We start from the raw sequence: 16,819 nt of genomic DNA on the forward strand, positions 1-16,819 counted from the left end.
TTCATGGTTGACTTGTAAGCAAAAAGAACTCTTATACTTCTGTGACAAGGACAGATAAAGCCTGGAGCATTTCTTGCATTCTGTTACAGAGGAAACTGAAATAAATGGCATCCTTAGCAAAAAGTATATAATCAACATTGTTCAAAAGGTTAGAGTGACCCTCATACAAAAAAATAAAAAAAAACTTTTTTCAAAGCTAAAGTTCAGCCATTGACAGGGAATTGAGATTTGCCATGTAAGCAGAAAGGAGTTGAATAGACTTATCAACTCCACAGCTAAATTTCTGTCTCTTGAGCAGTTCATCTGATTATTTTTAGGGGCTGGCAGCACTTTCTGTGGCTGTGACAAATTGCCACATTCACAAATCGAGTAAGAACAAATACGCCTGGAATTGTTACACAACCCACAAATAGAAAATTTTAGGTATTGACTTCTAATCTTCGTATCATTTAGCCTTAATGTTTGTTGGAGCACTCTAGTGCTATACAGTCATTTTGTTTCCAACCCTTCCAAATGATTGTATGTAGGTTAATCATAAATGACAATCAACTCTCCTAATTAATTAATATAGTATACTGAAGATAAAAATTTACGTGTGTTCTGTATAAAGCCTTTGGTTCATAAATCAGAAAGTACATTCATTGTGTGTAAACGTTTAAAGGGGAGTGTGCTTTTTTGTATCTGGAGGACACTAGATATTGGATAGGGAGATTTAAAGAAATCTCCAAATGTTTGGAAGTTTGGTTCAGATACTGAGGGTTTATTTAAAGTATCCAAATATTGAGCTATTCACCAGCATTATTTTTACATAATTAAAATTATTTTATTATTTTAATACCCTCTTTGGGGGAGGTATTGTGCCTTTAGTTGTATTTGAAAGTGCTTAATATTCTGTGGAAAGAAATTAAATACATACATCTCCCTAGTAGGATCCTATCTTGTAGGCTCTTCCATGTACTTAGCTGCTGCCTATTTACTAACTCTATGTGACTCATTGCCCTTTGAGGTCTCTCTTGTTATTGTAAGGCCAATATGTCATTATTATATTGCCAATGTAATGATTGACACAGTCATTTCTATTGGTCAAGTCAGATTATCAATGTCAAGAGAGGTTTGTTAAGTTCATTTTCTATTCCATCCCCCTTCCAGCAATTAAGATTTTTAGGGGAGACCTATTCCTTTTTTCTACTTTGCCCATGACTTAATGAAAGGAGACTTTAAGAAGTTAACAGACCACTTCATCCTGGCCAAATCTTCAGAAGATATGGCTTATTTCAGAAGTAGCTGCAAATGGTGATAGTGGAACAATTCTCTTCTAAGTACCTTTCTCCCTGAATAAAAATATTGAGTCAGGTGGGAATATGCATTTCAGGGCACATTGTATGGCTTCATAAATATCAGATGATATTTCAGCAGCAGTTAGAGATCTCCAAAGAAGCTGTTCGAGTTACTGAATCCTGGGGGAGACAACTGTCAAAACCTCTAAATGATACAAAACAAACCTCTAATGACAAAACATAAATTTTCCACTAATGTAAAAATTGATTTTCCTTTTATTTCTTCAAAGAAGAATAAAAAAAGGCCACAAATAATGGATAAAGTCATTTATCTCATTCTTCCTGCAAGAACATATTCTGTCAAAATAGGTGGCCCAACACCACCTGACCTTGACAACTCCAGATCTCCTCAGAGTGAATTGCAGTCTAGTAGTGGCATCTTATATCCAGTTTTGTACTGCAGATAGATAGGTCTCTAGGCTGGAATAGTGTTTACAGACATGCTCTGCATGGTGGTAGTGGGGAGGTGTGCTTTAATTAGAGCAGCCCTCAGAGCTGTTCTAATTAAAGCACCCAGAGTGTCATGTGTATCAATGTCCCCCCAAAATGACAGAGGGAACACTTTAACTAAAGCTCATTGAACAAGCTTTAGTTAAAGTGCCCCTGCACCATTTTTCAGTGTGGGGAAACTGCTACACATGGTGCTGAAATCTGCTGGAGCACAGAAATTACCACATTCCAGCAGACTTGGTTAATCTAGTCTGCTCCAATGCATTATAAGTATAGCATGCCAGAGCAGCCCCTGCATGTGTATAGATGCCCAAAGAGTGCCTCATTGATCTCAAAAAAGGGGAAGTTCAAGAAAGTCTCACTGGCTGCATATCTGCATGCATGCCAGCATCCTTAATTCTTAAATTTATGTCTTACTTTGAATAAGAAGAAATATTGGGTCAGTGATTCTCAATATGTTTCCCAGGCCATTTGTCTGGAGGAAAACACAGATTCTTCTAACTATATGAACAAGAATTTATTTGTCAAAGGACATTTCTAAAATGTACTTAAGGTATCTGGTAGGTGTAAAAGGTCTAACTTTCATTCAATAGGACAGAAGTCTTAACTGAGCTAAAGTGCTCACATTAATTTGTCCCATTTTAGAGTACATGAGCTCTAGTCAAATTAGCTAGAAATAAAAGCCATCCTAAAAAATAATTAGAGTGATTTCAGTGAACCGTGGGGTCAGCACTCATAGTTCTGTTCCCTACAATAATATGTACTCTACCTTAGATTTATAGGCTTTAGTCTTGCCAATACCCCCCTTCTGTCTGTTTTATTATAAAAAGATAAAATGCTACCCAAGGCTTGTTTTACTCTAGTGCTTACATTTTCAATATGCCTATTTGAGCTTATATTTTTATTAAAATGGATTCCAAGGTACTTAAATGAAGACGCTGCCTCTAATTACATTTCCCATTTAAAAAAAAAACTCATCTCCTTTCATTCACAAAACCCAATACCTTGGATTTAGCTGTGTTGATTTCCAAGGTATTTGAATTATAGTGTAGCTGAAAGCATTTAATAACCTTTGGAGGCCTATTTGGGATTGTGACATGAATAATGAATCATCTACATAAAGCAGGACAGGGATAGGATTATATGGGTTTGTGGAATTGTTTCACTGTTAGCACATGGCCCATGAGCTGGATCCAGCCCACAGAGCCCTAACATTTGACCCCAGTGCTGCCTGTTGGTCTTGGAGTTGACCCACAGGCAGCACATGGGGTGAATTCAATGGCCCCACATATCACACATGGTTCCTATTCCAGCCACTCTGGGACCACACCACATGTGGCACATACTTCAGTGCACACTGGCTCCTCCATGCCAAATCTAGCAGTATGGCTCTAGAGTAGCAGAGTAACCACCTCATACAGTAGCCCTGACAATTGGCCACCACATGCAGTGTGGTCCCACAACCCCAAAGTAGATGCCACTTGCAGCACAACCCCACAGTGCCAGATCTACTGGCACATGCAGCTTGCTCTGGAGTGCCCAGAGCAGGACTATGCTGTACCCACAGGACCATATAAGTTTGGCACCCCTGTTTTAAATAATTTCAGAACAGATAAAAAGTAGCAGAGCAACCCGACATCATTGTTGTACCCCTGTCTATTGGACAGGGAACTACCAATCCTATAATGCAGCATGGATGATGTATTTGAATAATAAGCAATAAATACTTGTAAGAGAGCATTATCCATTGATGTTATTGACAGTTTCTTCCATAACTTTAGTCTGCGTATGTTGTCAAAAGCTCCCTTTAGGTCTGTGAAGGCTATGTATGAATGATTTCATCTTTTTTTTTTTACATATTTTGGTACTAAATAATGCAATATTAAATAATAATCCATTAAAGAATAGCCTTTTCTGTTTTCTCAAAACATCTGAAGAGAAACAAGTAAATGCCTGTGAAATATTTTGATTGGAATTCATGCAAGACTAGTAGGATGATATGATACAGAATCTCTTTTAGTATGATGTTTTAAAAATTGTGACTATTATATTTTCATTCCATTATTTGGATAAATGTTTTCTGAAATAATCAGATTTTTTTTACTGTTTCAAGGATACACAGTTACATGGCCCTCTACTGGGAGTGTCAAAGAACTGTATTGCCCTATATGTATGAGAAAGTAATAAACTCCTTCCTGAGGTACCCGGAGCACATGCAGAACAATGCCTAGCTTTCTGGAGCAGTGACCATCATTTTTACTCATGATTTGGACTTGTAGGTGCTACCATAATGCAAATGACTAATAATTTTGATTAGAGAGGATTCTTTTTTCCCTGAAATGCAGTGTGGGAGAGAACAGTCACTATACTGTATTATTGTGCCCCATTTCTGTGTGGGGGACATAAAGTTGGTACGAACTACTTTTGCCCAACACCACCTTGTGTGGATGTTCAGTGTCTTTAAACATTTGCATAAAATGTATTTTGTGCTAGTACTATAGCTTGCTGTTTATGGCCTCAGTGTGGAATTCACTTACCTGAAAATAGCAAATGTGCATTTGAGTGAGTGGCTTTAACCGGCTTTGTATAATATAGGACGGAGGTTCAACCTCTCAAGCATATGGCCTACTGTCAATCAGATGGATTTTTTTATTACCATGCCATTTTTCAAGCAAAAGAAACTATGCAAGCCAACAAGCATAGACAAACCACCTAAACACTCCATTTCAGGGGTTTTTGTCCTCAACATGATGGCAGTTGCTAGTGTAGACAATATAAATTATCAAGAAAAAGAGAGCAGACAACATTGTTTTCACAGCACATAAGTACCATGCTGGATGTGATTTCATGCATACATTACTGAGTGTTAGTAAAACCAGAACAGACACCCACTCGCAGCAATAAAATTCTTACTGTTGTTCCTATGGGACCAATGATGTTTTTATACCATTGCACAGCTGGCTTGTGTGTGCCATTTCCAATGGGCAAAGCTGATCCCTATGTCTTGGAGCTGTTTAATAGTTGGAAACTTGTCTGTAGTGCAGCTTCAGCAGTTTTCTTAAGAGTTACAAGGTATAATGTTTAAAAGACAGTGGTGGGCAATCCATTTTAAATATGAAAAAGTCATCTGAATGCTTAGTCATCTGAAGTCAAAAAATTTTAAATAATATCCAAACTTGCTGTCTTTTACAGTTCCAATTAAGGATTTCAAATTTTACAATCCTTTCTTCCTCTCTAATGTATAATATAATTTGCTTGTTTATTAAGCTCATTACAATTGTTGCATTTCAACTCTGAAGTATATGCGTTTCAGTGATGAATGAAGTGCCACTTGTCCTATAGTGGGGGTTTTAAGCCTATAAATTGCTTCAGGTTCTTTTTTTAATAAAAATACCTTAAAAAGGAAGAAGGCTATAAATATGTTTAAAATTATGAATATAGTAAGACATTTATTTAAAAAAAATCAAAGTTCTTTTCTTTAACAGCAAGGATTCCTCCTTTTGGGACACAGTTATGAAGGCTGAGTAACCAGCAACTCAGGAATTGGTCTTCTGGGTACACTTAGGACAGATATGGTACAGACAAAGGCAGTACTTAACCTATATACTGTGACAGTAACCTTAACCTTGACCTAATAAAGCTACCATTTCTAAGGGTGAGAAGTGAATTATGTGTCAGGTTGTTCAGTCCAGCCTTTTTTTCAATTTGAGGGCTAATCCTTGTGCCAAACTCAAGTATACATATTTTCCCCTTAAAGTATCAGGAAGGAAAAAGTTGCACATGCTAAAATCTTCAAGCCCACAGGCTTCATCAGCCTTCAGGTAAGTACAAATCTATAAAATGAGAAATCTGTACATTGAGAAACTAGCAGCAGCCATCATTCAAGACAGTTTATAAATGGTATCACTATCTAGGAAGCTATATTAGAATGGGCTCAGTAAAAGTTGGCATGGGCTTATCAAGTATAGTAGTTATGAAATGATTATCACTGTAGTTGTATAAGGCTGTATTTTTGTAGGGATTTATAAATTGGCAACATTTTCTCTAATTTACAAGATGTTGATACACAATGGACCAGATTTTAGTCCACCTATAAAGTGCATAAGGCCCATTCCACCTGAAAATCCATCAGTGCATCTACTTTTGTAACGTACTGTCAATTTAGCCTTAAGTCTAAGTCACAAAAGCAGTGAACAGAAGGAGGATCCACCCATCTTTTGTATTAATAGCTTGGCTGGGTGGAATAAAATCTCTGTCATTTAGGCATATGATAGGTGGAAAAGGACATAAATCATTTATTTGCAGCTCCCCTACAGAAGTATAACTATATTCATTCCAGAATGTGATTGTAAAAACAAAAAGCAAATTAGGGAAGGAAAAAATCCTTTGTGCTATCAAATTATTGGAGGACATGCAGTAGGAAAGAATGCTCTGCTAAGCATATTGGAATGTTAATTCTGCATTTGATACTGACCTTTTCTGATCAATATTCATATTACACCGGGGCAGAATTCTGTTTCCCTTGACTAGCTTGGTAGGTACACACCTATGTGTCCATGGCCATTCTGGACACTTATGTGCATATTACTTATGAAAATATTGCTGTCCAGAAAACCCATGGTTATTCAGCAACAGTGGAGGAACAAGCACATGAGGGAAGAAAGAGTAGGTCATTGCAATGTTTTACCTCCAATAGCTGAGTAGTTAGGGATTCCACAAAACAGAAGACCTGAAGCCACCTCACCCAGGTCCCTCTGCAGTGCTATTAAATGCAACAGGCAATGGCTCAGCTTGAAAAGGAGTGCTGAAGAGAGGTTTTGTGCTCTGCTGGGGAGTCAGAGAGATTTTAGGTAAGGACCTAGGGACATGTGTAAATGAAACGGGGACCCTAAATTGAAGCTGTGGGTTTTTAAAAATACCGCTTCAATTTAGGGCTGATTAACACCCTCTCCCCCGTCCCTACATTTACTTATCCATAGCACAGAGGCAAGTACCCAGGTATACAGCTAGAAAACAAAGGAAAACAGAAGTCTGATTTTTGTTTGTCCTACCTTATTTATTCTTGCTTATCACTTTTGTATGTGAAACCAAAACATTTTAAATCATGGAAAAGGAAGAGATTACCAATTTTGTTTTTGCATAGTGTTCGCTTTGTCAGTTGTATTGTTTAATACACCCAGAAATAAATTAGATACTGACATTGCTATGTGTAAAAACATTAGACAAAAGAAAGATAATTTAGCTGTAGGTAACATGAAATAAGTCCTCATCTGGTGTCGTTCTGTGGCTCAGGTGATTTCAATGGAATGACGACAATTTACAGCAGCTAGAAATCTGCTCTTATGTATAATAAAGTAGTCAATTGCAGGCAATATTTTATTGTAGGTATATTCACAGATGAATATAATTGTATTCATATTAAAAACATGCCAATTAATTTATCATGCATCTTTGACCAACCTGTTAATCTCATCTTACAAAATTCAAACAGTGCTTTTTTTTTCGAAATCACCCTTTCAGAATGTTTTCTCTTCCTCCCCTCAAATGCAGAATCTTCCCTCCAAATAGTCCTGTTCTATTTTAAGCTAAAATAAGAACAGGATTAATTTACAGTGGCCTTTTACAAAGACTGAAAAAAGATATAAAAACTAAAAAAAAAAAGGTGATTTTGCTTTGAAACCATTGGTTTCTCAGCCTTGGATTAAAAGCCCCCTTGAAAAAGTAGGCTAAATGAGTTTTGCGTTGAACACTGAAGAATGTTGCTGATGTTCCACTGTTAGCAAAATAATCTCTGCTTTGGACATACATATTCCATTCAGCATTTTCTCTCTCTCTGACTGTTGTGATCATATAACACTTTTCCAACTAGACTATTTGTTTCTGGCATGCCCAGAGTAAATGCTGCTTAAAGTAACCATCCAGGAACATAGTGCAATTTATAAAAAGATCACTGATGAAATACTACTTGAAATCAACTAATTGAAGTCAACACAATTTTTTCTAATGCTCCCTTCCCCCCCAAGCTTTACTGAGGAGATGAAAAATTGGGATGTGGCATACAAGCCAAGTTACTGGTATATTAGGACAGCACATGAAAGTTTTGTTCTGAGCCATTGATCATGTTTCTATACACAACAAAATATCTAATATCTTTCAGCCCTGCACAACCAGAAGTACAAGTTTTACAAGGAAAGGAAGATTTCTAGCCTCCCAAAGGGATACACAGGCTAGCTCTGAAAGAGCCAGAGATAACAGGCTTCAATGCTGTGACATTGATATGTCTAGAAAAGCCTTTTTAGTTCACTTTTAGAAGTTTTTTATAGGCTCCCTGTGACTCATCTACTGTGATACTATGAAAATGAAACCAGTCTTTCTTTCCAGATGAAGGAACATGACAAGTAGTCTGTACATATTTTTAGTATCCTTCCTTTCACTTGTAAAGGCAAACTCTCTAAAACACATTTCCAGTCACATTTCTCATATACATAATGGTGTGACTGTCCTTTGTGATGACCTGAATAATTCACTCATGTTTTAGCTATCAAAGGTAGTACAATTATGCTACACTCATGCTGATAAGTCATTTGTGGATTTTTAAGACTGTAATACAATGTACAAAATAGAAGCTACATACCCAAAACATAGTTCCTAAAATGAATGTTTAACAAAGACTGCAGTATTTTGCCCATGGTGCCTGAATTATGAAACAAAATGTATTTTGTAATTTTTTCTGGTGATATGATAGCTGTTATTTATAGACTTAGATTAACAAATGTAGAAACATTTTATTAGAGCACAGTCCAAGGCATTAAGGAAATGCATCACACATAGTTGTCCCTCTGCTATATGTAGCTAGATAAATGATATATTTAAGAAGAAAGGCAACTTCTTTCACATTTTAAGCAAGTGATGCTATGAGCAGCACTTGGAGGGGGGGGGGAGTTAAGTGGTTCCAAAAAAAAAAGGCAGAAAGATTTTGAGCAAGTGTGAAGAAGTGAGTTAAGTCTTGTTACTGGGCAAAATCAGTTTGATTTGCCAGAATCCAAGTTTTATGACCAAAAATGAAATTGAATGGAATGTGTGAGGAAACAGGAACAGCAATTATTATTTAATGGGGGTTGCTTTTAGAACACATTAAGAAACCATTTGTTATTTTTCATCTGCTAATCTTTAATTGTAGCTGTGTCAGTTTGCATCCCAAATGATGGGATTTTTCAGTGAGACCATTTATCATGGGGATTATCTGATGAACTTTGTGTGCCTGGAAAGCTCATTTAACAGCTCATTTACCATTATAAAAACATTCAGGTGAATCATGCAGTAAATGAATGTCTGGTGTCCCTTCAACACACCTCCAGCTTTTTGTCTGGTAAGAAGTTGATTGTTCGTTTGGCTTACAGTTCATGTACAAAATGATTCTTTTCAACCACGTTAGTTTTTTGGGGGGGGTTTTGTTACAATTAGTAATGTGCCTTAGCCACAAGCAAATATGTTATCTTAGCCTTTTAAACTTCATGAAACAAAAGATTTACAATTATTTATCATGGAGTTAAACTTTTTTTTTTGATTTTTATAGTGTTTTAGTGCTGTGTTGGGCTATAAGCCTACAGTAAAAAAAACATTTTTCTGTGATTTAAAATGCAACACTACTAATACATAGATATAGATATAGATAGTGGTGTTTCATTTTGATCATGGAAAAATGTGGGTTTTGAGTTACTTTTTTTTTAACCTGAAAACTGGGAATTTCTTTTCATCAGAGAAAACCAGAATCCCTGCTTATGAGTACTATTCTTATTTGAATATAAGATGACCCCTCCCCCCCCAATACTTAGTTTCTGTATATGGAAAAGTTATAAATTCATTATTATTTCCCAGGTATAGAATCTAATTATTGGAGGTTTGCCTTGAATTTCTCGCCCTCCCACACCTGGTCAAATAAATCTGGGGGATCAGTACCTTTGCCTTCTGCACCCCCAACTTCTTCCCCCTGCAGTCTCTTGTCTCCCTTCTTATTATCAGACCCAGCTCTCCTTGAGCATATGGAATTGAGGGGCAGATTAGAAAACACTAACCTTGGAATAAACATACCTGTAATAATTTTCATATAGTACGTGTAGATTTTGTTAATTCAGAATTAATGTATTTTTCCTTTTTTTTTCTTTTTTTTTTCAAACTGCTACAAGTTCTGAAACAGGTACTCCATAAACACACGTTAAGGCAGCACTTTTGCACCTACTTATATATAGTGTGAACAGTGCATGATATATTAGTCCAAAGCCAAAAGACTCATGATTTACTACACAGTTTATTGGACTGGGCCCAGCAGGGTCAACAGCATTTGAAACAATGGTGACTCCACAGCTCAGCTGTGCTCAGTATGTATGTACTTCAGATACCCCAACAAAGAATCCACATGCTAATTGGTCACCCACTCATGACTGGAACTGTCTGTTCTTGTCATGAGTCCTGGGATCATCCAAAAATGTATATGCAGACAAGACATGGGGCAAAAACTGGTCCAGCTCTTGGAGTGTGGGACCACGCTAAGTATGTGTGTAGACCTGGCAAGATTTGATTTTTTTTATCAACTGACATTGATAAGCATCAATTTCACTTGACACTCACAGACAGATGAAAAAAATATTTCTGTTGGTAACCACTGAAATTACATAAACGGTGTGTAAAGAAATAATTGAGGATGACTGTAAGGAAATATGAGGCAGGAGGTACTGTGCACATGCTGTCACACACATGCTCACCTACACTCCTGCACCCACACATGGTACCCTGTGCAGGAGCCAGGGCTGTGTTGGTAAGGCTATATTGGGAGGAGGGATTGGAGGGTTAGGGCTTGAAGCTGAGGCACCTGCTGCCACCAGCTGCTCACTCTGCTCAGATCTGAGTTGGGACAGGAGCCAAATTCCTGTGGAGCCCAGCCTACCGCAGCCCCTGCATGATTGGGCCAGGGGCAAAACTCCCCTGGAGGCTGAACCAGGCTTCACTGGAGTTTGGCTCCTGCCTTCATAGTTTCATAGTTGGTAGGGTGAGAAGGGACCTGAGCAGATCATCAAGTCTGAGCCCCTGCCATGGGCAGGAAAGAATGCTGGAGTCAAACAGCCCTGGATAGGTGTCTATCTAGCCTCCTTTTGAAGACCCCCAGGGTAGGAGTAAGCACCACTTCCCTTGGAAGTTGGTTCCAGATCCTAGCCACTTTGGCTGTGAAGTAGCCTCCTGATATCTAGCCTGCATCTACTCTCCGTCAACTTATGGCTGTTATTCCTCAGTACTCCCAGTAGTGCTTGGAGGAGCAGGGACTCTGCCATTGCCTGCTGGTCCACCTTGGTCAGTTTGTAGATGGCTACCAGATCCCCTCTCAGCCTTCTCTTGTGGAGGCTGAACAGGTTCAGGTCCCATTGCCTCCCTTCATAGGGCCTGCCTTGTTGCCCCCAATCATGCAAGTGGCCCTCCTCTGGACCCTCTTGATGCTGACCACATCCCTCCTGAAGTGCAGCACCCAGAACTGGATGCAGTACTCCAACTGGGGCCTGACTAATATTGCACAGAGTAGGAGGATCACCTCTCTGGACCTGCTTGTGATGCATGACAAGGTGTGGTTAGTCTTCCTGAACGTGTCCCCACATTGTCGGCCCATGTTTATTTTGGCATCAATAATGATTCCAAGATCCTTTTCTGCCTTTGTGCTGACAAGAAGAGAGTTCCCCAGCCTGTAGGTATGCTGCTGGTTCTTCCTCCCCAGATGCAATATCTTGAACTTGTCAGTATTGAAACCCATCCTGTTCTCATCTGCCCAACCCTGTAACCTGTCTAGGTCCGATTGCAGCCTATTCCTCCCTTCTAGCTTGCCTGGGATTTTGTGACCTGGTCATAGAAGGCCACCAGTTTGGTCTGATGGGACCTGCCTCTAATGAACCCATGTTGTTTGCCCCTAAGCATACGCTCCCCTGCTGGCCCCCCGCGGACATACACCAGAATAATTCTCTCAAAAGCTTACCCAGGACCGAGGTAAGACGAACTGGCCTTTAGTTTCCTGGGTCCTCTTACCTCCCTTTTTTGAAAATGGGGACCACATTGGCCCTTTTCCAGTCCTCTGGCACCTTGCCAGAGCACCATGAGTGCTTGTAAAGCTGTGCCGGGGTCCTGCAATGACATCTGATAATTCCTTCAGCACTCTGGGGTGGAGATCGTCAGGACCTGCTGATTTGAACACATCTAGTCCCACCAGAAGTTCCCTGAGTAGGTCCTCACTGACCCTGGGCCTGGCTGTGCCTCCCCTGGGATGGTCAGGGATCCCAGTGGGGGGGGAATGACCTGTCCTGCTCAGAAAAATGGAGGAAAAGAAATTGTTAAAGAAATTAGCTTTGTCATCTGGTGTGACCACCAGTTTTCCTAGCATGTCCTGCAGGGGCCCCATGTTACCCAGTACCTTCTTTTTACCCTCTATGTATTTTTAAAAAAGGACTTCCTGTTATCCTTGATCTGGATCAGTAGTCCCAGTTCCATCTCTGCCTTAGCCTTCCTAACAGCCCCCTACAATCTTGAGCCAAGGAGGTATAGTCCTTCCTGGTGATGGTCACTCCCTTCCATTGGGTATACACCTTTTTAGCCATGAGACGTTTGTGGATGCATTTGTTGAGCTATGGGGGCTTTTGAGCACTTTTGCTCCCTTTGATCCACTTTGGGATTGTCACCCTTTGGGCTTGGAGGATTGTCTCCTTAAGGAACAACCACTCTTGGACTCCCAACTCCCCTCCCCTCCGGAACCTCAGTGCCTCCCCGACTAGTCTCCTTACCTCATTGAAATTCACCATCCTGAAGTCCAGGGCTGCTGCCTTGCTGCAGGCCTTTGATACCCTGCGCTGGATGGTGAATTCCAGTTGGCGATGATTGCTATTGCCAAGGTGGTTGAGCACCCACAGTCCCCTCACCAGGTCATTGCCTGTGGCCAGGACCAAGTCCAACAAGGCATTTCCCTTGGTGAGACTATGCACCTCCTGGGTTATATAGAGGACCTGTAACACGGCTAGGAACTTATGGGAGCGGTCAGACTTTGGCTGGTACTTGGGCAGAGAGAGCAGTCAGCAGCACCAAGCATCCCTGCCCCTTTAGCCCCCCCTCCCAACACATCCTTACCAGCACAGCGACTGTTCCTGCAGCAGCCATTGTGTGTGTGTGTGTGTGTGTGTGTGTGTGACGTGGGGAGGGATGTGGCTATGTATGTGTGTTCTGAACTCCTTTGGAGCTTATTGGTGCTATTCTGAATTCTAGGAAATACATTTTTGTGAATGAGGATGGCTACTGTCTGCTTGCATAAAAGTATGGTTCATTGATTTATGGATATTTACTTTTTATATTACTAAATTGTCTCCTCCCATCCCTAAGTTTGTGTAATCCTAAATCTAAAATTTAAATCAATAAAAACAGAAAAAAATACCTAATTTATGCAATCCTAAGAATTTCAGTTGCTAATAATCAAAATAAATGCTTAAAAATAAACATTGATTTTCAATTTTTTTTTTTAAATTGAGTTTTTCCATGCCCACATATGTGACAGATTGAGAGAAGGGGCAACAGAGGGATTCTGGGTGAACTGGGGCTCAATTTGGTGATGCTTGCCAGATGTTTAAGGCTAGTAAAAAAAAAAAAAAACCAAGAATATGTGAAATGGGAAAGAAGGGCTCATTTCAGCTGTGGGAGTGAAAAGGAAGTTTAAATAGATGCAGTGTAGTGGCTTACCATGACTGAGAGAAGAGTCAGTTCTGTGGGGAATTGAATACAGTGAGAACTACCACGTATCTTACTTACGTGAGCTACATTAAACTGTCCTTTTGGTATGTTCCCGTTAGCATGTTTGCCCAATATGGCCAATATGTTTTATGGTCATGCTCAGTGTAGGTTGCATACATTTAGTCATAATGGCTTTTCATTACTGAGTACATGCTACTTTTGGCAGCAATTTAATGAAAGACAGTGTACTTAATTAGGTTTTTCTTTGTATGTGAAAGTACTGAATGGGGGAAAAACCCTTGTCTTGTATTTGAGTTAATACCATATTTGGAAGGGGAAATGGTCTCTCTTAAGTTCCTTTTGTTTGAATAGCACTACTTTGTATAAACAAGTAAATTTACAGAAGTAGAACCTGACACTAGTGTCTCTCAAATAGCAGGTGAGTGGCCTGACCACTGAGCAATGAGGTCTCTTTCTCTTTCTAGTCTAATGCTCCTTGTTTCAGTTGTATTCCTTGTTTCTCAGGTGCCTTGCACCACTCCCATGCACAAGGATTGAACTGCAATTTTCCCTGTGTATGTGATTGAGCATTCAGGTCCACAGCCCACAGGCCTAACTGTGGACTCAGAGAGAGCTCCAGAGACCAGATTTGGCCCATGGGTTAAGCCAAGCTGTCCAGCTACTGGCCTATAAGCTACATGGGGCCCCCAAGGATAGGGACAGACATTTAAAAAGCTGGAGCCTGGATTGATTCAATCTTTGCAGGCTAGTCTAACCGGGCTCCCATCCCATTGCTACTTTCCCCTATTGCTTTTGCTGCAGCAGCAACTGAGGCCTCTTGTCAGCTCCCCCCCCCCCCAATGTTCTGCTTTTTGCACTTCCCAAAGCACAGGGAAGGGCAAGGACACCAATACACAGTGTTGGGGGAACCCACAGCTGCAGCACTGTGAATGGGGTTCAGATCAGTGCAGTGTGGGCAGGTGGAATGTCCATGTAGCATGATGCAGTGGGAAGAAGAAGTACACAGTGTAATGCAGCCACTGTTTGGGGTGGGGAGGTCACCACATGGCATGGTGCTGTGTGTGCAGCCCCCAGCTACTTAGAAGTTGTACAGCCCTGTAATAGAACACTCTCTGAGAATTTTGCATAAAGTGGGCTGCTGGTGATATTAAAAATGCTCTGAATATTTAACTGTCAATGGAGGTTGCATAGGAATCCACAGGTACCAATGGTCCAGTGCAGGATTTTTGTCCCAGATACTGTTTAGCAAAAATTAAATAATAGACTTTGTATGATGTAAGGGATTAGAGACTGATTTAAAGACAGAGAACAGAAGAATGTTTATATAAAGTATTACTATCTTTCCAGGATTTGGCCTCCTATAGTCATCAGGGATAGAAGACAGTAATATTCTTGTTGTTTTTATTCTGGGGAGGTGCACAATTTCTGTGGTGATGGACACCAATATGAACATTTGGAAAGATGGACGCATAAATAGAAGTGCTCATAAATCTTATCTCCTAGAAATTCTCTTGTGACCCTGGACAGAATTATTCAGTATTCCTACTCCTTTATTTCTTGAAAGAAGACTAATATCTTTTGTTTTATATTTGTTTTAATATGTTTTATATATGGTCTAAAAATAAAATTGTTTTATATGCACTCTTACTAGTGTATTGTAGCCAGAAATAAAAACAAGAGTTGACTATATTTTATTGACTTCTATAGTATATGTCCAGCAATACTTTGAGAATAATGGTACCCCTAGACCTAATCCCATTATTTACATTTGAAACGAGTTTCTATTCTCAAATATATCTGAAATAGTACAATTACTAAATTTGATTAAACATCTACAATGCTTTAAAAAAAATCAACTAATACTGATAATAATATCTGACATTTGTTAAATCATTAGAATAGTTACTTAGGAAGGTCATATTTACTCAGTATTGTGTTTGTGTTTTGTTTTTAAATTTCAGACCCATCTGCTCCACCAGCCCCATCTAATATCAGAATTGAAAACATCACTACAAACAGTGATGGAAGTGTAAATGTCAAGATTGCTTGGGATCTCCCAGAAGAGCCTGATATCCCAGTGCACCACTATAAAGTCTTTTGGAGCTGGACATATAGCAAATTTGTGATCCCAGCTAAAAAGAAGAGAAGGAAGATTACTGATGGGGTAAGGAGGAAAAATGAAATTGAGGCACAAAACCACCTATTCAGTTATACATTAAATATTAAATATATATTTTGGTCTAAAACAGATCTTATTATTTTCAAAGATGGAAAGGTGTATAGTTTATAAATTCAGTTTATAAAATTACTTGTAATTCATAGCCATGATTTTCCTTCCCCGCACACCTGTCATTTTTCCATGTATGCCCAATGAAGTCAAAGACAGGAGCAAATGTATATTGAAAAAAAATTTCAAGTCCAGTAGAAACAAAAGAAAAATATTTAAGTGTCAACACAGGAGATAAATGGGAACCTATTGCAGATGTAAACATTAGAAAACAGTATTTGTCCTTTAAAATAAGTGTTATTTTACTGTAAGCCTTGAAATGATACAATGCGTGTTTTATTCAGAAAGCAAGAAATGTTGTCTCTAGCACAATTCTTTCATTATAACATTTGATCTTTGGAACTGATCTTTCACAAATCAGAGCAATTTTTGATGGTCTAGATCCAAGATAATACAATAAACTTATTGTATAACGGAGCTGAAATATTTCCTTAGAAGCAAATTAATATAAATGTCTGGAGTGATATATAATCAGGTTTTTTATTATTAAACCAGTACATCTGTTCTGATACTTTTAGACGCACTCTATTTTATTTTTACAATAGATTTTTAATAGAAATAGAAGACCATAAAACATTGCAAAGCAGGCTCTTCTGTAATATGTGCCACTGTAAAAGCCAGTAGAATTGGGCCCCAAGTCTGAATTAATATATAGTGCATAGTATATATAGTGGAGTACAATGGTTGCAAGGATATGCTTCAAACTTCCTCACTCTTGAACCCCTGTACTTTGGGGAAAGAGTAAGCCATCTGCTACTCTAACTTCCACTCTGACAATGAATCAGGGACTCCAGTGAAATGTTCCTGAAACATCATTTACTCCCTCCTCACTGTGGTTGGAATTGCTGGTGGGAGGTATCATTAACTGTGAGGTCAGCTATCTCCATCTGTGTTTTACATGACAATAAGTAGCTTTAGAAGGTTTAATAATGACCCACCCCAAACTTTCTATCTCCAAAGAATGCTTCCTTCTAAA

At 39.1% G+C, this 16,819-nt stretch overlaps 1 protein-coding gene across 1 annotated transcript in view; it reads left to right on the plus strand.

Annotated features, from left to right (window-relative positions):
* ANOS1 (anosmin 1) overlaps positions 1-16,819 on the plus strand; it is a 216,781-nt gene that overhangs the window by 140,254 nt on the left and 59,708 nt on the right. Inside the window, exon 7 of the mRNA XM_090064041.1 lies at positions 15,518-15,720. Coding sequence (XP_089920167.1) covers positions 15,518-15,720 — 203 coding nt within the window. The remainder of the gene's footprint in view (positions 1-15,517; positions 15,721-16,819) is intronic.

Source organism: Crocodylus siamensis, chromosome 1 (assembly GCF_052110815.1).
Source record: "Crocodylus siamensis isolate JL-2025a chromosome 1, ASM5211081v1, whole genome shotgun sequence".
Lineage (NCBI taxonomy): Eukaryota > Metazoa > Chordata > Crocodylia > Crocodylidae > Crocodylus > Crocodylus siamensis.